Source organism: Leuciscus leuciscus (genome assembly GCF_965113295.1).
Source record: "Leuciscus leuciscus genome assembly, chromosome: 3".
Taxonomy (NCBI): Eukaryota; Metazoa; Chordata; class Actinopteri; order Cypriniformes; family Leuciscidae; genus Leuciscus; species Leuciscus leuciscus.
The window spans coordinates 47,854,993-47,878,875 of record NC_138727.1 but is presented as its reverse complement, the minus strand read 5'-3'; the positions used below and the strand labels follow the sequence as shown (position 1 = coordinate 47,878,875).

At 40.1% G+C, this 23,883-nt stretch overlaps 1 protein-coding gene across 1 annotated transcript; it reads right to left on the bottom strand.

The window, feature by feature from the left end:
• Positions 1–9,281: 9,281 nt before the first annotated feature.
• ucp1 (uncoupling protein 1) lies at positions 9,282–17,577 on the bottom strand. The gene is made up of 7 exons (XM_082165557.1): positions 17,421–17,577; positions 16,671–16,804; positions 15,412–15,619; positions 13,684–13,881; positions 12,317–12,418; positions 10,394–10,574; positions 9,282–9,943 (listed from the first exon to the last, which is right to left on the bottom strand). Exons 2-7 carry the CDS (start codon positions 16,794–16,796, stop codon positions 9,829–9,831), a joined length of 930 nt encoding a protein of 309 aa, XP_082021683.1. The 5' UTR covers positions 16,797–16,804; positions 17,421–17,577; the 3' UTR covers positions 9,282–9,828.
• Positions 17,578–23,883: the final 6,306 nt, after the last annotated feature.

Here is a 23,883-nt window from a genome sequence, read left to right as displayed (position 1 = left end):
CGCGACTCTCTGTCGCACAGTAGAGAGATTACCGTATTGACGGGAGGAGAAGCTCGCGGGCAATCGGGGGGACGTGGAAGCAAAATGACAAAATAATTAATCAGAATACCTAGCAAAAGTTTCTCCTGCTCGTAGCTCATGGACACCTCCTACTCACGATCTCCGTCTCTGCAAGATTCGGAAGGGAATGATTCAGATTTCTCTCGGCACAGCTACTAGAAGACAGACGGGTTGCTCACGTCACATCTACGTCGTCAAGCTCAGTTTGAGTCTGCGCGTTAGGAACGGAAGTCCTTAAAAATCGCTGAAAATGGGCTTCACTGGCCTCAATTGACCTTTCGCCGAGCCCCGCCCCCCTTAGTTACTGTTGCTACGTCCGACAAACAAATGGTCAAACACGACCAGCGCGACAGATTGCCATGACGGGAAGAGGTATACCCGTGCGTGTCAGTGACCTTTTTTTGGAGTAATACCTCCGCGATATCCTCCAGATCGAGGCAAAAGGGGTTACAGTATGCCGTGGAGGGATATATTCGAAATATAAAAATACACAATGAAGGAGACACGACTACTATCGAGGCTAATGCTTACCGGTCTCAAGCGAAATCTGAGAAACCCCGTGACAATCGCAGAAAAATCTCTAATACCCACGCAATCGACATAAACACTTGCATCTTGGAAGTTTGTGATCAACCAGCATCCGTAGGCATCGTAGACCTCTTCTTCTGTCTTGATTTTCTCCGATTTGTTGCAGACAATCGCAGTTCTCTTTCATCATCTCGTTTCGAGATCCACCTATGGGAAGGGCATCCGTACCTGACCTCTGCAGAAGCATCCAATTGCACCAAGTCTGGCTAGACAGACAGAAGCGCGCAGCCAATGCCAGGTAAGGCCACACCCCCTTACCTAAGGCATATAGCTGTCAGGCGCGCTGCTATTCCTCAGTTGACATTCGCTTCTCGCGATCTCTGCACTGACACAGTTCGGTTGGATTAACGTTACGCTGCTCACTTTCGAGTCTTCAGGAGGACATATCGCCAGATCAGCCTCCGCCAGACGTGAGTGACAGTCGTTTCTTCAGCCTATCCGCTGTGTTTTTTGCATCCGGAGCCGCCCGCGCTCTCGCTGTCCTTCACCTGCTCCTCCTTACATGGCTGCCCGCCACGGATTTTTCCGAGTTCTTCACCGCTAGCCCACCCATGGCTATGTGACCGTCTAAACAGCCGCTTCTCCGGGGAACAGCCTATCACGACGAGCCTGCCCGGCCGCGTGTGGTGCTCTAATAATCGCCGCTAAGGACCCTCTCGTTCTGCGCTGTTTGCTTGAGCTTAACACGCTCAAGAAGCTTTGGAGAACCCGGAGAATTGCGGTCATTGTAATTGCTGCACATGACATGTAGCTTTTTACTAAGCCGGCTTTTAGTTGCACGACCCAGCGCGCCGTGCTCGGCCTTTCTGACTCGGATGGGGGACACGGTGATGATGACGCACTACCGGGGGACTCCCGGAGCGCCACCTCTCTAAATATTTGAGCTGACATCAGCCCAATCCGCATTCCCTGAAGAGGACATCTTCGCGGGAAAACCTCACTCTCGTTGACGAACCGGCCGGTTCCGGCGACGGGGATGACGCGGTCCTTTTAGCGTTCCCTAGGCTAGCGCTCACGCGGCTTTGCCTCAGTCCATCCTCCTGGAAGTTTGTGAGCGAGCGGCCGTTCGTCTCAATATTGTGTGGCCAGCTCCACAGAGCGCCACCGACCAGGATAGGAATATTTACGACGGGTAAGCGCTGAGACCACCGCCCAGTCTGAGGAAACAACTCTTAAAACTGGAGCGTCCCGCTAGACTGTTAACACGGTCTCACGGGCCTTGATGTGTTACGACTACGTGTTGAGGCTTTCAATTTATGCCTTCCTAGGAAGGCGGCCCCGAACGCAAGCGGCCTGCCTGTTGTTCGACCGTTGGGGGAGTATCGAGCCCGCGTTCACGGGCCACGAGGACGTTTAGTGGACGTTGTGTGTGTGTACCCCCCCAAGCGGGGCTGTCGTGAGGAAAAGTACGTAGCAGTGTTACCACACTGCACGCACTTGGTTCCCCTCACCCAGTTATTAAAGGCTTCGGCCCCAGTGTTTCCCAACACAAAACACACACATTACTAAACAACACATTTAACAAACGAATCAAATGAATTCGTGCAGATTTATATATCTGCCAACATAGAGAGCAAATCTCTCTGATCCCATGCATGTCGCCCTGAGTCCGTCCACAAGAGGGCTCCATTGCCTCACAAATCAACTAGCTGGGCTCACACAGCTCAGTTGCGGCTGCCCAGCCATGTGTTTTTAGTGGACGTTGTGTGTGGAAGGCTTCGGCCCCTGTGTTCCCCAACACAAAACACACACATAACTAAATAACACTTTAAAACAAACGAATTAAATAAATCCGTTACAGAGAGAGTATCTCTCTCCGGGGATATTATTTTTCTGCCTGCAGTGTGTTTTTAGTGGACGTTGTGTGTGGAAGGCTTCGGCCCCTGTGTTCCCCAACACAAAACACACACATAACTAAATAACACTTTAAAACATACAAATTAAATAAATCCGTTACAGAGAGAATATCTCACTCCGCGGATATTATTTTTCTGCCTGCACTTAAGACTGCCCAGTTCATGTGTTCAGGAGATATGTGTGTTTTCCGCCCACTTTCAGGCCTTGTGAGGGAAAGTTTAGCACAGTGGACACCACACTATGTTCCCCTCACTCTGTCAATAAAGGCTCCGGCCCCAGTGTTTGCCCAACACAAAACACACAAAGTTACGAATCAAATGAATTCGTTTTGGAGAGAAGACCTCTCTCCGCAGAGAAAACTTCTCACTGCAGAGGGAGGAAATCCCTCCGAACCCCTGCATGTCGCCTCTAGTGTGCCCACTAGATGGCGACTTTGCATCACGAATGATGTGCCCATACACCCCCGCTCCGGCCCGAGCGGGGGCGCTCTCGAGTCACGAAGTGGCTTGGCAAGCCATTTCAGCGCCCGAGTGGGTTTTGCGTACCGTAACCTAGGGTTACAGGCTGCAGTTTGCAATAAAACCTCCACTTTTCAACGGCGTTCTCTCTTCTCACACAGAAGAAAATGCCTCACACATTCTGAAAGAGGAAATTTCCTCCCTCCTAAACAAGGGAGCGATTCAGATGGTGCCACCCAATCTTATTAACCATGGTTTTTATTCCTGGTATTTTTATGTTTCCAAAAGGCGTGGTGCCCCCCGCCCTATATGGACCTTCGAATGTTGAACAAACATTTGAGGAAAAAATATAATTTCAGAATGTGACACAAGGCTCTCTCGCCCGTGCCATAAAGCAGAACGACTGGTTCACATCAGTCGATCTGAAAGATGCTTTCTTTCACATAAGTATCTACCCTCCACACAGGAAATATCTTCGTCTCGCCTACCAAGGCATTTGTTACGAATTCACAGTTCTTCCGTTCGGGCAAAATTTGAGTCCCCGAACTTTCTGTCTGTGTGCGGAGGCGGGCGTGGCGCCCCTGAGACTATCAGGGCTGAGAATTCTGAATTACATATACGATTGGTTCATCATAGCCAAATCGAAGGAGAAGGTGTCGCTGGACACCGGCCGGGTGCTCGCGCACATCACATCCCTCGTGTTCAAGGTGAATGCGAGCAAAAACAATCTGACTCCCAGTCAGAATGTCTTTTTCCTGGGCTTGGAATTGAACTCAGTCTCCTTGCGAGCGCGTCTCTCTCAAGAGCGTGTTCGCTCTCTGATGAACTGTCTGTCTCAGTTCAGAGAAGGGGCGAGAGTACAATATCGCACATGCCTCAGGCTGCAGGGTCTCATGGCTTCATCTATCCAAGTTGTGCCGTTGGGTCTCCTGAGAATGAGAGCGTTCACGAAATGGGTTTTGTCACTACATTTCAGCCCGATTCGCGATCTCTGCCGCTCGGTAACAGTGACGCGCGCCTGCTCGGCGGCCCTGCGCCATTGGGAGAGCGAGAACTTTACGCTCGGGGAACCCCCTTGGGACGGTTACGATGCGGAAAGTTGTGACGACAGATGCGTCCTTAACAGGCTGGGGAACCACCCAGGAAGGCAGAATGGTGAACGGTCTGTGGCTGAGCAGACTACGTTCAGCGCACATGAACTATTTAGAGCTTTTACCATTTGGAAAGCTCTGAATCATTTTCTGCCTCGCCTGCAGGGACATCCCGTTCTAGTACGGTGCGAAAATACCACGGCAGTGGCTTATATCAACCGTCAGGGCGGCATGCGCTCGTCGAAACTCCACGCTCTAGCTTACAGGCTGTTGGTGTGGAGCAGACGGGTTTTTCTGTCATTACGCGTGACTCATGTTCGAGCATTCTGAACAGAGGCGCGGATCTGCTATCGAGGGGAAACCCAATCTAAGGGGATTGGCGTCTTCACCCGCAGATAGTGGAGATGTTATGGATGAGATTTAGACAGGCAGCCGTAGATCTTTTCGCCTCGCGCGAAAACCACCATTGTCCTATGTTCTTCTCGACTAAAGGACGTGGACGCGCCCCTCAGGGCAGACGCACTGGCCACCCATGGCCCAAAGTGCTGCTGTATGGTTTTCCTCCCCTGTGCCTGATATTTTCACACTGGCCAGGGTGAGAGGGCACGGCCTGTCTCTCATTCTGATAGCACCCAGGTGGCTCAAAGCCCTGTGGCTGGCAGAGATAATCCCTCTGTTGTACGCCGAGCCATGGCGCCTCCCCCCTCGCACGGACATACTGTCCCAAGCCAACGGGGAGATTTACCACCCCCACCCGGACAGGGTGACTCTCTGGGCCTGGCCTGTGAGAGGACGAACCTAAATGCACTGGGGCTCCCGCCGCATGTAATCGCCACCACTCAGAATGCCAGGGCCGTTTCCACACGATCCCTATATGGCTGGAAGTGGCAAGTGTTCGAAGGGTGGTGTGATGGGCGTGGTCTCACATCTTATCAGTGCTCGGTGCCTGATATTTTGTGTTTCCTGCAAGACCTCATGGAAAGAGGCAGGTCCTTTTCCACCATTAAGGTCTACCTGGCTGCGTTTTCAGCCTGTCATGTGGGTTTTGAGGGCTTCACCGTCAGGCAGCACCCTCTAACCCGCAGTTTTATGAAGGGTGCACGCCGCTCTTTGCCGGTCATCAGGAGATCTGTTCCAGGGTAGGACCTCTCCATGGTGCTGGAAGCGCGGTCTCTTTATCCTTTTGAGCCTCTGGGAAGTATTTCCCTTAAGCTGCTGTCCCTCAAGACAGCTTTGCTCTCGGCCTTGGCATCTGCTAAACGGGTCAGTGAGCTACATGCACTCTCGGTTCAACCCTCGTGCGCCAAATTCTCCTTAAGTGGAGATAAGGTTTCCCTTAAGCCTAACCCGGCCTTCATGCCGAAATGCTTCCCTGTGTTCACTTCGGAGGTTTTGGAGCTATCCGCTTTTCACCCTCCACCCTTTGCCTCCTCGGAGGATCAGGGGCTGAATGCTCTGTGTCCCGGTCGCGCTCTGCAAGCATGTATGACCAGGACCAGTGCTTTCCGCAAGAGCGACCAGCTCTTTGTTTCAAGGGCTCCCCCACACAAGGGGAGTCCCATTTCAAAGCAATGCCTCTCACATTGGCTTGTGGACGCTATACTATGGCTTATGAAGCAAAGGGAGTGCAGCCCCCAGGGGGCATCAGAGCTCATTCTACAAGGGGCTTAGCCGCCTCTTGGGCTTTGTTCAGGGGAGTGCCACTGCAAGACATCTGCTCCGCGGCCAGCTGGGCCTCTCCTCATACCTTTGAGCGTTACTACCGGTTGGATGTCACCAGAACCTCGGTGGCACATTCGGTCCTAGGGGTAGGGTCCTCTTAGCCCTTTCCCACAGCCCCGTTGGGTTAACCAACGAAGAGTGAATGGGCCGGCTGGCCATGTTCATTCCTGTCACCAAGCATTCGCATTCCTTCTTGGGTTTAGCTATGTGCATTGGTGGTGCGGGGGCCATTATCATGTATGGGTCTCATGCATGTTTCATGCCCTGCTTGTCCACAGCAGTTTAGCGTGGCGTCACCCTTGCAGGGTCATGTTTGTGGGACGTGTCAGGCACCGCCTCTCTGAGGTGACCGTCCTTCTCTGGCCTTCAGAACCTCACTGTGAGTGTATTGGGCAATCGGGGAGCTGTCCATGTCTCTCCCATAGGTGGATCTCGAAACGAGATGATGAAAGAGAACAATAGGTTACTGTCGTAACCCCGGTTCTCTGAAACATCGAGTGGAGAGATCCACCAGCTTCGCCCCGCTTGCCGCACGAGAAGCGAATATACTTACTGAGGAATAGCAGCGCGCCTGACAGCTATATGCCTTAGGTAAGGGGGTGTGGCCTTACCTGGCATTGGCTGCGCGCTTCTGTCTGTCTAGCCAGACTTGGTGCAATTGGATGCTTCTGCAGAGGTCAGGTACGGATGCCCTTCCCATAGGTGGATCTCTCCACTCGATGTTTCAGAGAACCGGGGTTACGACAGTAACCTATTGTTATCTGAGCTGTTAGCTATATTTTGCTCATTTTTATTAGCAAATTAGATTTTTATTGTTTTGTTCCAGTTCAGCCCTGCTAACGTTATGTGCTTTGTTATTGGGGAAGGGAAACAACTAACGTTAGGGTTGCCAAATGTCCCGTATTTTGGGCATCATTTATTTGTCATAATTAATAAGGCATAATTTATATCTCCCTTGTCCTGTTTTTTTTTTTACTGCAAAGCTGATCTAACCACTGACTGATAGGCTACAGCAGCAGTGCTGATCACGACACCTGTTATCATCCTATCAATAATAATAATATATAATATATTATGATTTAATATATCATTATTTAGAGACAAATCATTGTTTGGTTTATCGCTCCGAGCGGGACTTTCAATGTCAGCATTTTGATTTCGGCAAATCAGTTTAGGCGAATGCAAACAACGTGATTATTGATTCCAACATCCACTCACGCAAGAAAACGTGCAACCTAACGTTACCTGAGGGAATAATACGCTGATTTACTGCTCAATAAATATTTCTGATTGTTATCAATGTAGAAAACTGTTTTTTGTTTTGTTTTGTTTTTCAGGAATCTTTGATTAATAGAAAGTTTCAGAGTTTTCTGAAAAAGAAAGCTTTTCTAACGTTATAAATGTCTATACTGTCACTTTTGATAAATTGAATGCATCCTTGCCTATTACTTTTCTTAATTTCTTAAAAAATCTTACTGACCCCAAATTACTTTTACTGGTTCTTTGTGGCAAGCTTTATGCGCGCGATCGTGCGCTTGAGTGCGGCTATTCATAGATGCCACCGACGTCACAACAAATAGAACGCCGCCATATTTGCGACCGACTCGCCCGGTATGGCCGCCCAAACTGCCCATTTGAATGAGAGAGAGAGACAGAGATACCTGGAGAAAAATTATATTTTAGGCTCCGATCCTTATTTGTTACCCCCAGTTTTCTTTAGTCCATTATTATCTGCCCCAGACTTGCCCCAATTGGCCTTTCATGATATAGAAATACTTAAGTCATAGAGCTTCATGGCGCGCGTTCATGAGAGTCGAGGCGATGTCATGAATGAATCTATGAATCTGCAGCTGTTCAGCATGAATGAATATATCTAATCCGTCCATCAGCACAGCCAGAGACATCAGCCGAATATGATCAAATACTGCCATATCTGTCCGAAAGAACAGATGTTCAATTACAGAGAGAAGGTTTAATACACACAAATATCGAAATGAAAGAATCTTTCGAGTCGAATCTTTTTGAATGATTCACTCACGATTCGGCTGCGATTAAAAGCTATCAAGAGGTAAGGTCATCAGTGATTATAATATAACGACTTAAATTGCAGTTTGTTCGTCACATAAAGCTATCATATGAATAAATAACTATATTAATATAACGGACGAGTCGTATTAGATCACTTTTATGATACTTTTGTGATGTTTTTTTGTCTTTTATTATTATTATTTTTTTGCGTGACAGCCCCCAGTAGGCTAACGTTACTCATTCACTTTCATTACATCGACAAGAAGAGTCTCCATTAGGCTACATATTCAAAAATGTCCCTTTGTCTTCCACGGAAAGTAAACTTAAGGGTTTGCACATGAAGGTGAGTAAATGACGGCAGAATTATCATTTTTGGAAGAACTAGTCCTTTAATATGCATTTCAAGGATGATATTATGCATCGTCTGCAGAGCTAACGTTACTTACACAAAATAACATCTACAGCGCATGTGACGAAGACAATATCTTTATGAACTTCAGAAAAATATTTCTTAGATTTAGGTAGGTATTAACTAACAGACAGACAAACAGTTATATTCAAAACAACCCCAAATCTTACTAACTTACCATGATAAAGTGCATTTAAACAGATCCAACAATAAAATGAAGACAAAACATTATCTGTCGATATCAGTCTGTATAATGTTGGCCACTGAGAGTATAATGGAAATATAATTAACCACAAACCAACATGAGACTTCAAGTCTTTTAAATAAATGATTCTCTCTTCTTTTGGTATAGAATAAAATACCAGTTCAGGGTTCCTCTTTAGGCTGTTGTTGCAGCCAACTGCACAACATATTGCAGGCATTACTGAGACCGGCGGTCGCAAAGATGGCGGCGCAAAGCTACAGTGACGTCATGTGAATCGAATGAATATTACGTAAACGCTCATTATCCTGTAGTAGGCTATATAGCCTATTTAAGTAATTCAATCAATATAAAGGGGCGATTTGTCCACTAATGGCTTAAATGAATAACTATAGTCGATTAGAAAATGTTTTTTGTCGGAGGCAGCCCTTATTCCACAGATTTACAAACGCCGTGGGCGCACCGCTTCACCATCTTGCTTGGAGAATGTTTGTCGGACTGGACATGCTCACATAGTAACGGTTGCTATGATGTGTGATTGGACAATGGCCGTTTTGGGGGAGGGGCCGGCGAAAGGTCAAATTGAGTTCCAATGAGATGACTGTCCATTTCTATACTGTCTATGGTAAATACATCCGATGAAGGTCTCGTTTTTTAAGTTTCGTTACAAGCTGTTCACACATTGGCAGTAAAAAGCAATTAATATATTAAAATTCTTACTGTAAATATCGACAATTATTTGCATCAGCATGAATGCAGGCCTAAAAAAAATTTCGAAGGGAAACTCATATTTGTTTAAATATCAATCTTATTTCACATAGTATCACAACTTAATATTCCACAGTCCCCATAAAGACATCCAGAAGTTGTATAAAGGTGTTTTATTGATGCAGACATGCGTATCTTTGTGTCTTTATAGGATTCCAGTGATGAGGCAATCTCACTTTCTAGGTCATTTCAGGTTTATGTGTTGGAAAAGTTTTAGGGTTAAATAGACATTAAAGTAAATGGTTGCTTTAAACAAAGCACCAATTGCTTAAAAAATGAGGAAAGATAAATATTACATAAACATTATGTACATTAACATATCGAGGGGGGTGAGGTTCAGAACATCCTCTCATTTCAATCTGTGTGATGGATGATCAATCGTTGTTCAATGGCTTCATAATTATTTATACATGAAAAATGCCCTGAAGGAGATGGGTTGGCGATCATGATCTTGAATCTGATGTTTCAATCAAATGCTCATTGATGCGCATCCCGTATTGTTGCCTGTTCAGCTTCCAAAGCGGAAGTCTGAAAGTGGAAGTTTCTGCGCCTGCGCTCTGGTTTTCATCGTCCCGTCAGTGGTGTTTAAAACAGCCGCTCATGTGAGTCCGTGTGTTTGAAAGGATGTTAGTTCAAGTTTAGCATCTACGTGGTGGCTTCGAATCTGGCCCTGGACATCATCATAGCTCTCTTCAGCTGCTCGAACGACACGAACATCACCACGTTCCAGGAGCCCAACCTCAGGAAAGATGGAACGAAACTGAAAGGGAGAAAAAAAGTTTCATCTGTTAACGAAAACTATAACGATAAAGACATAGTTTCAAAAATCGTTCTAATAAAAACATAGTTGTGAAACGCCACAACTTTAACGGCGCAGAGAAACAATATTGTTGGAATAACTTTTAAAATGATTTTTGTTTCCAGTTGATGAACAATAAAAACATTGACAGCCAATCAGAATCCATCCTGCTGTGAAGAGCTTGAGCATTTAAAGTGACAGACAACAAAACCTCAGTGCGTGCTTAGAATAAACGGCATTAGATCAGGTTTTATTATTATTCACCATTTAACCAGGATGCAAATGTGAAATTTACTAGTCTCCAATAAAATTTCGTAATGTAACACTGATCCGAGTCGTATACTAGGCCCTATAAGTCGTAAACAGCATGCAAGACAGATAAGATCAGTGTTAAAGTGTGTGCTCGCTCACCCTTTGTAAAAGGCGGTTGGTCCCTCTTTGGTCATCATCGTCCAGGCGCAGTTGATGGAGCTTTTGTACTGACCGGGAGGAGAGTTCATGTAGCGAGTCTTCACCACGTCCACTGGAGACGCGATCACGGTCGTGATGAAACCAGCGCCGAACGCAGACACAAAATGACACGGAAGATTGTCTGCGATGCAAAAACAGGAACAATATTACTGATATGTGTGTTTGAAGGCTCTGGTTAATTTTGTTTAATGTGTCCAGTGCAAGTTATTATAGTTAACTAAAACATTTTAAAAATGCATTACTTGAAATACAAGTTAACTGAAGTAAAGTGACATTAAAAAAAAAAAAAAAAATTTCATTGCAACATTTCTCATTTTCATTTAGTTTAACCCTCTGGTGCTGTTGAGTCATTTTTGACCGAAAAATTTAACGAATATTTTTGCATTTTTTACTTAATCAGAATGGTACGAAACTTAGTAAAGGTTTTGGCGCTTACTATGTGAACACACACAAACAAAATAAATCATGGACATCTTTTGAAAAGGTCAAATGGTCCTGAAAAAAATAGTCACACTTGTATTGTTCGCGGTCAAAAATGGGAAATTAAACGAATCGAAAACAAACAAATTTGATCTAGTGCAAACGTTTGGTACTGCGCCCAAACAAAATCTTACTAATAATGTTTTGAGATATCAGCCTCAAATTTGAAGCACAACTTGTTTAGATTTATGGCTTTGATTTTCTCTAGGCTTTTGAGTTCTAGAGTAAAACATTTTTTGGAAAATATATACTTTTTCATATATAATTTAAAAATATTATTTTTAATTTAATAATATTAGTTTTCATAATAATAAACTTAAACTTCTACAACTTTTTTTGTTTGTTTCAGCAATAATCTGCCATGTGTCGTCTTTAAAAAGAGACCAAACTTAAGTCTGTGCTCCAAAGATTTCAAGATTTATCACAGTTTAAGCTGAAAAATTCATTTTCAGGTAATACATGGATCATAACTATTCCATATATATAATTTAGTTCCACAAAATCCTCTAAAAATACAAATTATTAAACAAAAAACATTATCGAACTAAAATATAATACGATAATTTCATTAAAATGATAAAAAAAAATCAGTTATTTAAAATAAAAAAATAAGAAATATACGGACATTAAAAAAAAAGACAAAAAAACAACAAAATTCATAAAGAATTAAATTAAAATGGAAAATATTAAAATATATTTACAGGTTTTACTTTCATTTTAAGTTTTAGTAGTTTTGTAATGAGAGATGTAATATTTTTATTTAGGTTTAATTTATTTTTATTTCGGATTTGGTTTTAGTAATTTTACTACTAAAATTTAAACATTTCAAATTCTTTGTTGTTAATTGAAAAAAAAAAAAAGGGAACTATTTCAGTTAGTTGGCAAGATAGCATTTCTAATTTAAGTTTAAATTAACACTATAACATAACTGGTGCTTTCACAGGCCTTCATTACAGATGTGCTGATGTCATGTAATTGATTTGCTGGTCACCAGTACTATCTTATCTGATGGAAGTGGTTTGTACTGGTTGATTCCAACACGATCCACACTGGTTATTGGAGGTTGGACAGTAGGGTGTGTGAGCTTTTGACCAATCACAGACGCTCCAGCTGTGTCACCTTATGGACTCTTGGCCTGTTTTCGAGGCTCCGTGACACACTGGCACATGCTTTTGAGTTTTGGGGAACGTGCTGCAATCATATTTTATGGATTCAATGATCCCTTCTTTTAAAAAAAGCTAAATAAAAACAAGATGTTATGCTATATGAACAGGAAGTTGGGAGCGACACGTCAAAGAGCTTGTCCTGTTTTTTTAAAGATCCAACTGGCTTTTTTAAGGTTCCTGATTTCCAGGCGTACTGTGAGTTTGTCGTGGGTCTTACCTGACAGGAGTTTATGTTTGAGAATGGCTTCTTTGATGAGATCGTAAGACACCAGCTCTGTGCAGTTGACCAGGGCGTTCCTCGTGATGTTCGGCAGAGTTCCTGTATTCACACAAATCACATATAAATAAGATATCCATCGGGATCATCAGTGCTGTTGTTTCTTAAGCAAAGCCAGAGCCGGCATGAGAAAAACACACGCATATTAGGATTAAGAAAATGATTTTGGCCAAAATATATGCTGCGCACATCTCGGAAATACATTTTTCAAAATATAACACGTAATGTACTTCAATATGCGAACAAATAGATGACTGATTACTAATGTGTTGAGAAGAAAATCGGATGCGTATCATTATATTGGATCCGTGCATCAGGTCTTAAAGTGACAGCAACCTATAAATACCTGCTACCTTAATGTTAAATCAAACAACAAATCACAGCTTTAACAAACATTTATCTATTTTTAATTTATACAGTATAGTGTTTTAGATTTAGGCCTGATTATTAGCCAACATGTCTGTACCTGAATACACTATTTAGACCTTACTTTGTAACTTTGTTATATTAGTGTGTTTTTTCTTTTTTTACTGACGGTTCACTTGCCTTTAATACTGTTTGAACTTTATTAGTTAGGCTAGTCATTTTTGCTGCGGTATCGAAGAACTTAAAAGTGTGTTTTAAGTATGGGTGTAACGATACCTTCATTTCACGATTCAATACATATCACGATACTGAACTCACGATACGATATTATTGCGATACTCCAAGTCATATGGTAAAAGGTTAACACAAAATGCACTGTTGATTAAAATGCTAAATTTGATATTACATTGTGGGCGTAAATTAATATCTTGGACTTGGTGCTGGAAACCCAATGCACAGGACAATAGAGACACCAGAGTAAAAATATTCATGATTCTGAAGATGAAAATACAGAATTATTTTAGACGAATATGCTTGTACTCTGTCACTGACTAGATATATTTAAAATAATATAGGCCACTTTTTACTGGTAACATCAGATATCTGGCATTATCAGGACACACAAATATTCCCCAATTGCATTATTAAACATTATATATAGTAACTGACAATTAAAACTCTGTAAACTGTAATTTTTTTTCTCACACAGAAATATGTATTTTTGGGCGAATTATACACAATACATATTGTCACTATCCACGTCCACGATACATATCGATGCATTTTTGTATTGCGATATATTGTGACACGATATATTGTTACACCCCTAGTTTTAAGTAATAAGTGGAAAGCAGCGTTACATTTTTGTTTTGCTGATCCGAAAAATGATCCGCTCCGTGAATCAAAAACCGTAATATGATCCAAACCGTGAGAATACACACCTTTCCACAGGCCTTTGAGGCCCTCGAGCTGGAAGATCTGCCTGTAGGCCTGCATGGTCCCGTTGTAGCGGCGGCCCACACCCTGCAGGTTCATCTGGGCCTGGAAACGCACCTTCACCACATCTGTGGGCTGAGCCACGGACACGGCCATCGCTCCTGTGGTGCAGCCCGCCAAGATCCTCACGCCCACGTTAGGGTCTGCAAGGCCAAAACCAAACCTTCATCCCAATACCCTCACTCTTCATCTAGCCCATAATCAGTGTTTGGGGTCATACAGACCCCAATGGATTTTTCCTTCATTTTTTAAAAGTGTTAACTTCATCTCAGGGGCATGACACTCTGTGACTTCTCCTAAATAATCTATCTAAACATGCACAAAAAAACTGGGCTTGATTTGGTTGTTCTAAAGGTGTGTAAATTTTTTTTTACCTTTTAAGGTGTTTGGGGTCAAAATGACCCCACATTGAAAATGAATGGGAAAATGAAAAAAATGACTTTTTTTTATTTTATTTGTCAAAAAAATAAAAGTAAATCCATTATAAATCTGAAAATTTCTACATAGAAACCAAGGTCTGGTCCTAGAGCATAAATAAAAAGTAGAGCGAACTTTCTATCTCACACACACACACACACACACACACACACACACACACACACACACACACACACACACACACACACACACACACACACAAACACATAAACAAACACACAAATGTATGTGTTTGCAACAGAGAGCATTTTTACAGAAATTGGCAAATAAAATAAACAAAACTGGCATAAATCTAAAAGAAATTACATTTAAATCAAGGTCTGGTCCTAGAGCATAAACCCAAAGTGGAACGAACTTTCTATCTCATACACACACACACACAAACACACACATGTATGTCACTGCAACAGAGAGTATTTTTATAGAAATTGGCAAATAAAATAAACAAAACTGGCATAAATCTAAAAAAATTTACATTTAAATCAAGGTCTGGTCCTAGAGCATAAACCCAAAGTGGAACGAACTTTCTATCTCATACACACACACACACACAAACACACACATGTATGTCACTGCAACAGAGAGTATTTTTTTAGAAATTGGCAAATAAAATAAACAAAACTGGCATAAATCTAAAAAAAAATTACATTTAAATCAAGGTCTGGTCCTAGAGCATAAACCCAAAGTGGAACGAACTTTCTATCTCATACACACAAACACACACATGTCACATATGCAACATGGAACAAGCTTGTTGAATGAATGATTCTCTATGGCCCTCTATTGGATATCTTTGGCCATTGCACTTTAATTCCTTTCCTATAAGAAATAAAGTTTTTCAACTAACCTTTAGATGGCAGTGTTCTATCCCTAACACATAGAGCAATGTCCAGAAACTATTTATATTTAATTATGATCATCATTTAAGTGATTTTTTCTTTTAAAAATCATTTTTCATGAGCCAATTTATGGCCTAGTTATGTATTTGTGCAGTAAATAGGTAAAAAAAACTTCAAAATTTCCACAAAAACACAGCATAAATGGATAGTTTAGAAGTAAATAAAAAAAAAGATATATAGTTTTCCATATAAAAAAAATATATTTCCTTATGCAATTGCTCTTTAAAAGTTTGCACCCAAACACCTTTTTTAACAGTGATTAAGGGCTAGCAGATCTTACTCTAGTCTTCTCTGTGCAGTGGTGTGTGTTATAGACATATAGAGGACTGAACTCACTGTCTTTGCCCCGCGTGTAGAAGCTCTTGACGCTGTCGTAGAGGCCGATTCGTATGGATGCGAAGGCCATCTGCCTCTGAAGACCTGCGATTAAGCCGTTGTAGAGCGAGCGCGGGCCCTCGGTTCTCACCATGGTGCTGATGGTCCCGAACACACCTCGGTAACGGATGCCCTTAGCAGCGCCCGTCACCGCCTTCTCTCCCTGGATCTGGGACAATACAGGGACACGGACAGATTGTGATGGAGTGGATTAGAGGAATACTTGAGTATTCAAGTATTACATAAGTATATGTAATAATGAAAGAAATTAAAACTGATGTATCATAATGCAACTTTAAAAACAAAAATGTGCTTTTGTTTAATATATATAGGACTGGTTTCACAGACGGGGTTTAGATTAAGCCAGGATTAGGTCTTAGTTCAATTAAGACATGCAAGTAGCTTTTATAAACGTGCCTTAAAGACATTACTGATGCGCATCTTGAGATAGAACAATGCCACTGACATATTTTAAGATATATCAGTGCAAACTGCTTTCAGTTCAAACATGCATTTTAGTCTTGGACTAGATTAAGCCTCGTCTGTGAAACCGGGGGAATATGTTTAACATATAATATATATATATAAAAAAAAAAAACATTTCTTTCAGAAATCCTTTAAAAAAAATAATGTATACGTTTACAATTTTAATTGTTAATACCTAACAAAATTCCAAAACTACCCAGATTATTTATATAATATTCATAAAAATATTATTAGTGCAAAAACATAATATAATATATTGTAATATTTCAAAATATATGAAAATGTATTTTTCAATATAATTTAAATCAATCATATTCAGGAAAATATTATATATAAATTTTAAAAAGATTTACAATTTTAAATAGTTATATATTATATAATAATACTATATATATATATATATTTAACATTTGTATATACATACACATATATATATATATATATATAAAAAACAGATTATAATAATTTAAAATAGATTTTTTATATTAATAATATATTCTTCAGAAATCTAAAAAATAAGGTATATATTTACAATTTGAACTATTAATACAAATATTATTAATACAAATTAGAAAAATTAATATAAATATTAACCAAAGAAATAAATTAATTGACAAAATTCCTAACTACCCAGATTATTTATATATATAATATATATAGAAGTATTATTGGTGCAAACACAGTGATGCATCAGCTCAGAGTCCAGAGGCTGTGCTGGGACGTCCCGTCTGTACCTGCAGGCGCACTTTAGCCGTGTCCAGGGGGAAGGTGACCAGATCAGCAATGCAGGCGGCCGTTCCTGCACTGAGGACCTTCACCGCCAGAGGAGGAGGAACATCGGACGGCTTCAGACCCACCATACTGACCACTGTCAACACACAACACAGTACACACACACACACACTCATTCTTTATTATGACCATCCTGCACATTTCACATTACTATAGTAAAGTCACACCTTTGAGGTGCATCCTGGGATGCTTTTAAATGACTTATGCTGCACACTTGTTGCACACACTACAGCATACTCTATTTTTCATCCATTAAACATGTTTCTTAAAGAAATTCATATTTAGGCACACATTATAATTGTCTGCAACACTAATTTCAAGCATTTCAGCAGAAGCCTTTTGATCAAAAAGTTTGTAAAATCATGAGAAATATAAACGCTTTTAAGCTTTTGACCGGCGGTGTAAATATTTACAACACATGCAAATGATCTATTTATTATCATTATAATATAAAGAATATATAGAATATAAAGTATTTCAGCTAGCGTGTGTACTTTCATAACACAATATGATGAATATTACAAGTAATACATTACACTATTTTAAAGAATATAATTATATATCACGTATTTGTTCAGAAATTTAAATGATATTTTATCAAATGTTTGATTATAAACTCATGTTCTGATTTATAGACCACACACACACACACACACACACACACACACACACACAGCTGTAAGATGACTGACCTGCGAGTGAATTCCTCTGTCTGATGGAGTGACAGGGCTGTGAGAATGAAAACCAGCGCTTTGGAGGGAAGAGGACAGGTTTTCTCCTTCTTTATATATCATTCTCCAAGACGGGCTTTTCCCTCCTCCGCTTGGGGAGGTGTTCCTCTGGGAACGATTACTGGCCAACACAAAGTCCACCCTCCAGCACAGAGTCCAAAACATCCCACATCCAGATAAACAAGCCTTTCAGATAACTTAGTCGACACAAAGCTGGCCAAAACTTGAATCGTTGCATCAATGAATGACTACAATTACAACGTGTTGGTGTGTAAAAACATTCCCTTCAGCTTTAAGCAGGATAGAGTGATTATATCTGTTCATTGCAAAGCTGATTGGAGATGTTTGTCATATAGCTAATAATGAGAGTGCAGATCCATTGAAGGAGATCAACAACGCTCTCGGCCAATAGTAGAGCCCGGACCGTCCTGCGGGGTCTCAAAGATGATTGGCTTCATGGCAGGGTGGGAAACCAAACAACAAACCTTTAGGAATGTCTATACATTTCTGTTTAACAGATGGAGGAAAACAGTCAATCACTGCACAAGTCTAATCAAACACAATAGTACAACCTGTACGTTCCTCAACAAATATGTTCTGCCCATTAAAACTAAACGAAGTGCTCCAATTATACCTTCATTAAAAGACAAAGACCTCTCTGGTTCTTTGAGCAGATATGGTTTTAAATTGAACCATCAATATCATCAAAGGACCATTAAAATGTGATTTCTCTGCCACTGCTTTACCCCAAAAATATAAATGATTTAAATTAAACATATAGTAAGTATTAATAATAATAATTCAAAATTATTAAAATTGAACTGTGATTTTTCTGCCACTGCATTACCAAATAAATTACAAATGCAACATTATTAGTAAAATGAACCATATAAATAATATTAATAAATAAAATAATCATTAATAACAATAATTATTAATATTATTAATAATAATCCTACATTACCATTAAAATGAACAAAATTAAATGGTTAAAATTGAATTAAAATGTGATTTCTCCTCCACTGCATTACCAAAAAACTATAAATGCTAAATGTATATTTAAATGAAACATTTAAACATGAATAATAATAATAATAATAATAATAATAATATATTTAAAATGATTGAAATGCATCAGCATTAGCAAAAACTATAAAGGCTACATTTATATTTAAATTAAATATATAGATATTATGAATAATTAAGACAATAATAATTAACAACAATATTATTATTATTATTATTATTAATTATACATACAGATATCAAACAACTGTTAAAATTGAACAGCAAAAAAAAAAGAAAAAAAAGTGATTTCTCCGCCACTGCATTCCAAAAAAAACTTGTTTTTGAAATAACCATATAAATATTACAAATATTAATCTCACACAGATCAACTTTTTTTTTAAAGTAGCTAACTGAATCAAAGCTATTTAAGAGAGAAATATCTTTCAGATAATGTCAGATTATATCATAATAAATAATAAAAAAAACAGATAAGTATTTTTATGGCACAAAGCCAATTACACAGCATTAAACTTTAACGTACCCAAAATAAATAAATATACATATATATATATATATATATATATCAGACAAAAATGGTGAATAATGATTAACATCATTAAACCAAACATTTTACTACATAAAAGCAGGAGTAAAATCACATTTGTCATGATTATTCCATTGACAATGAGTCATACTCATGAACCAGCAAATCAATGTACTGAAATGAACCGATTTCCTAAAACTAACCGTCAGAACCAATTCACTGAAAGAGGGAGGGGGATATTCTAGCTGTGCTTGCTTGAATGCAATGAAAAACACATGAGCTACTCAAAAATCAACATATATATGATCAACTCTTTGTCAATCTGATCTGAGCTTCACTGTACGGTGTGATTCCCACTCGAGAGCGGCCCAGCAGTGGTGTAATGTTTATCTGAGTCTAATGTTTATGTGAAGGTGCGACTGAAGTTCATGAGGACTGATAACAGGCTTTCACCTTATGCAAGAGCCCAGACAAAAGCCACCAGATGCAGCTGGATCATTATCTTCAGCATCTGCTGACTCTCTTATGAACCACAGCTTATCACAGGTACATCAAGACTGAGACTTATTTTACGTCCAGTTCTGATGGCTTTTAATCTGGTCCACACTGTCATAATAACAATAATAAATATAGCTGCTAGCAGCCATTATCGGGGCCAAGCACAAATAACACGATAAGCCATGCCAACATGGCTGGGAGTGTCAGACCAACTGCAACTATGAGCAATTAAATACATTTTAAGATGATTTTAGTCAAAATGGCTGAAAATTCATAAATACAGTCACTAGTGATATGATTTAATGGATAAACACTTTCGACCGATAGGTGGCGCTGTGAACAAATTGATGTGGTGTGGTCAGAGTGAGGTGACGATAAGCGGTTTCCATCACCCTGTTTTTATGCACATTTTTGAAGCATTGCATCAGAAACAAGATTGAAACACCAAATTTCACACAAAAAAATCCCTTAATTCGCAAAAAAGCTTTTACACTCGCTTGAGGTGGTTTTTTACTGGTGAATAATGGGAGATGGTAACACATTTGCCGAATAAATTCTGACGTAGCGCACATTAAACCCACGTGACTGATAGGCTGTTTCCTCATGATGGGAATTCCGGTTCTTTTTAGGGAACAGAACTGGATCATTTGGCTCAGCTCAGTAATAATAGTAAAAAGCATTTTACGATAAAATTCTAAATGGCAGAGGTGGGAGAATTTGGGTATTGTTCGACTCGGCATGCTGGACCACATCTAAAGAGACCATTTGTGATTTTTGGGCAAACCATTCAGAAGTTATAATCAAAAAGAGCCATTTTTCATATCTCCTGACCACTAGGTGGCACTGCACCAAAACTGTGCAGGTATCCTCAGGTTATGGTTATCATAACACACACCAAGCTTGGTCAGAATTCGCAGAATTCATTTTGGCATGCTCCTCATCGAATTCATTCACACGTTATTCGAGAACGGTTTGACGAATAAACAAACTCAACTTGTAGAAATCCACAACTTTTTGTCAGCATGGTCTAAAGATGATCTGGTTAAACTGAATATCGTAAATATTGGAGCAATGGCCTAGGAGTTCGAAAAAGTATTTTTTTTTTCCGGTAAATCGAAACCCAAGGAATCAGAGGAAAAGGGAATTTTGTTTCTAGCCCTTACCGTTCAAACTTTATTAGCACAAACGTAAGTGAAATTTGAACAGCTGGTGGCGCTAGAGAGATTGAGTTAGAAAGTCCAAAATTGTTATGGTGACAGTTCAGACTGTCCTCTATCTGTGTGCCAAATTGCATAACTTTCCCGAAAGCAGTTCTATGGGCTGCCATAGACTTCCAGAGCGGAAAAAGAAATGGGATAATAATAATAATAATAATAATAATAATAATACGAATGCCAACGGATACAATAGGTGCCCGTATACTAACATACTGTACGCTTATAATTACTGTATATACGAACAGTGGTTTGCATGCTTGCAATGGATTGGCCAGGTTTTCATGTCAACATTATAGACAATACAGCAAACTCTGTATGACATTACATGCATGTCCCAAAGGATAAAACAACACGACAAGACACGTTTACACGACAACGATGTACTAAAAAAGGAAACGTTTTTCCTTTGTGTTTTTGGCGTACTGTCGACAACGTTGTCAAAACGATCCCCGTTCACATGGATGCACGAAAACAATTAAAAACTCTTTATTATTCATGTCAGGCCAGTAGATGGCGATGCCACTTTGTAAAGAAACACTACACACCTATGGACTGAACACGTAATACTCATGCGCATGAAGTCACCGTTTTTGCATTTTTGTAGTTTACACGGAGACGAAAATGCTATCGTTTTCAAAAGTTTGCGTTTTCAGGCCGTTGTCGTGTAAATTAACGACCAAGACACATAAAACGCTTTACGTTTTTAGTTGAAAATGGTGTTGTGTAAATGGACCCTCAATTTATATTTAAATTAAAAGTATAAATACTAATGCTAAAAATAATAATACAAAATAAAATAAAAGTAATAATAATTATTAATTAAGTATTATTATTGTTATGAATAATAGTTATTATATTTGATTACTGTACTAATGATAATAATAATAATTATAATTATAATAATTATAATTAGCATCATAATCATAATAATTCTAGCCTTTTGCTGAGTTTGCAAAAATTATTAATTAACCTATTAATTACATAAAATCAATGAATTAATTAATAAATTAACAAATACATAAAGTAATGAATATATAAATACACAAACAAGAAAGAAAGAACATTAAAAATAAAATAGCACATATAATATTGTCCTCGAAGGCTGTAGGAATGAAGGGATGAAGGAATCCCTTCATCCCTTCATCAAGGGATGAAGGAATAACTGTTTTAAATGCTGTTTAACTTCATTCATCATATCAATTAATAACATATCTTAAAACTTAAAATAATTTTAAACAACTTTTTGTGTTTTAAACACACATCGATTAATGTCAGCATTAATGATGCTGACACTTAAATTGCAACCGAGAGCTGCAACACAGATTGTCGAGTGTGCAGATTAAAGTAGACTTTGATTTTTTTTGGTTAATTCATAAACGACAAAATGTACAGGGATGATTGACTGTTTGTATTGCTTTACAATCTATGGCACAATACTTGGATCGAGAGTACAAAAGATTGAGGTTAAAGATCAAACAATCCTTGATAGGTGAGCGGATAACCGGAGCAGATAAACAGCTGATTCTCAAGAGGTTCATGATGGGAAACTGCTTTAGCGTGTAGTAAAGAGCTTTCTTTACAGGGGGTTTTGATTTGGAGAAAAGAAGAGGTGCTCATTAAAGCTTAGAGAAGGGGTTCTGCCAGGTAATGACGCAAGGCTTGTTGACGAAGACAGCATGGTGTCTTTATTTGAGTGCCAAGTATCTCCTGTGCTGGGACGATCAGGGGACACTAGCGTCTGATTGGACTGCTCCGCTCACACCCTCTGAACGTCAGCGGTGGCCCGACAGAGAGAGCAGGGAGTGCATCAGCATTTCATTCAGGACACACCGCTTCGTTACAGCCCTGAACTCACAGAGAGTTGAAACACTCAGTCAAATGTGTGCAAATGAAAGTGTTTCTCTACTGGCCTCTAGTGGACAGGACTCTCAGCAGCGTCACACTCACACTCAGCATGACCAAGCAGAAAAACACAAGCCTTCTGCTGGAGTCTGTGAGGTACACAAAAACTTTGCGTTCCCTGTCCCCCGAGACATAAAATGTCCCGCCAGAAACTTTGCGTTCCCTGTCCCCCGAGACATAAAATGTCCCGCCAGAAACTTTGCGTTCCCTGTCCCCCGAGACATAAAATGTCCCCCCAGAAACTTTGCGTTCCCTGTCCCCCGAGACATAAAATGTCCCGCCAGAAACTTTGCGTTCCCTGTCCCCCGAGACATAAAATGTCCCGCCAGAAACTTTGCGTTCCCTGTCCCCCGAGACATAAAATGTCCCGCCAGAAACTTTGCGTTCCCTGTCCCCCGAGACATAAAATGTCCCGCCAGAAACTTTGCGTTCCCTGTCCCCCGAGACATAAAATGTCCCCCCAGAAACTTTGCGTTCCCTGTCCCCCGAGACATAAAATGTCCCCCCAGAAACTTTGCGTTCCCTGTCCACCGAGACATAAAATGTCCCCCCAGAAACTTTGCGTTCCCTGTCCCCCGAGACATAAAATGTCCCCCCAGAAACTTTGCGTTCCCTGTCCACCGAGACATAAAATGTCCCCCCAGAAACTTTGCGTTCCCTGTCCACCGAGACATAAAATGTCCCCCCAGAAACTTTGCGTTCCCTGTCCACCGAGACATAAAATGTCCCCCCAGAAACTTTGCGTTCCCTGTCCCCCGAGACATAAAATGTCCCCCAAGCAAAAGCATTGACATTTTTTCCCCCTCCCATTTGGAAATTTATGCAAATTGTAAGATTTCAAAAAAAATTCTGAAAAAAAATATTTCTGAAATGCAAGTTCATCAATAACTACGAACAAAAATTTGGACGCAAACTAGCTAGTCACTTCTGTTCCAGCTTTATTTAGCATTAATCTGTTCCCTTACCCATTCTAGCTTTAAAAAAAAATAACTTTTTTTTTTAAACTTACAGGATTTTTTTTTTTTTGGTTTAAGATTTACTGATCGAAAACAATGAAACCACATCAATCGGGGGCTTAAATGACTTTAAGCATCTCTCAAAAACTTGGATAAAACTTTTGGTTGACCTGAGATGGAGGAAACATCTAAAGGTTCTTTCACTGAGACAATTTACTTCCTTGTTAATAGTTTCACACCACTTTCTGTCCCTCATTCACGGAAATGCCAAGCAGCAAAAGAAGCAGAACTGAAGAGTG

Bases quoted from the DNA above. Each gene is read 5' to 3' on its own strand.
- ucp1 (XM_082165557.1), bottom strand. From the start codon at position 16,796: ATGGTGGGTCTGAAGCCGTCCGATGTTCCTCCTCCTCTGGCGGTGAAG. The intron at 15,620-16,670 runs GTACAGACGGGA...GTATTGTCCCAG, and splicing joins CGGCTAAAGTGCGCCTGCAG to ATCCAGGGAGAGAAGGCGGT. The intron at 9,944-10,393 runs GTGAGCGAGCAC...TCTCCCTTTCAG, and splicing joins CCAACCGCCTTTTACAAAGG to TTTCGTTCCATCTTTCCTGA.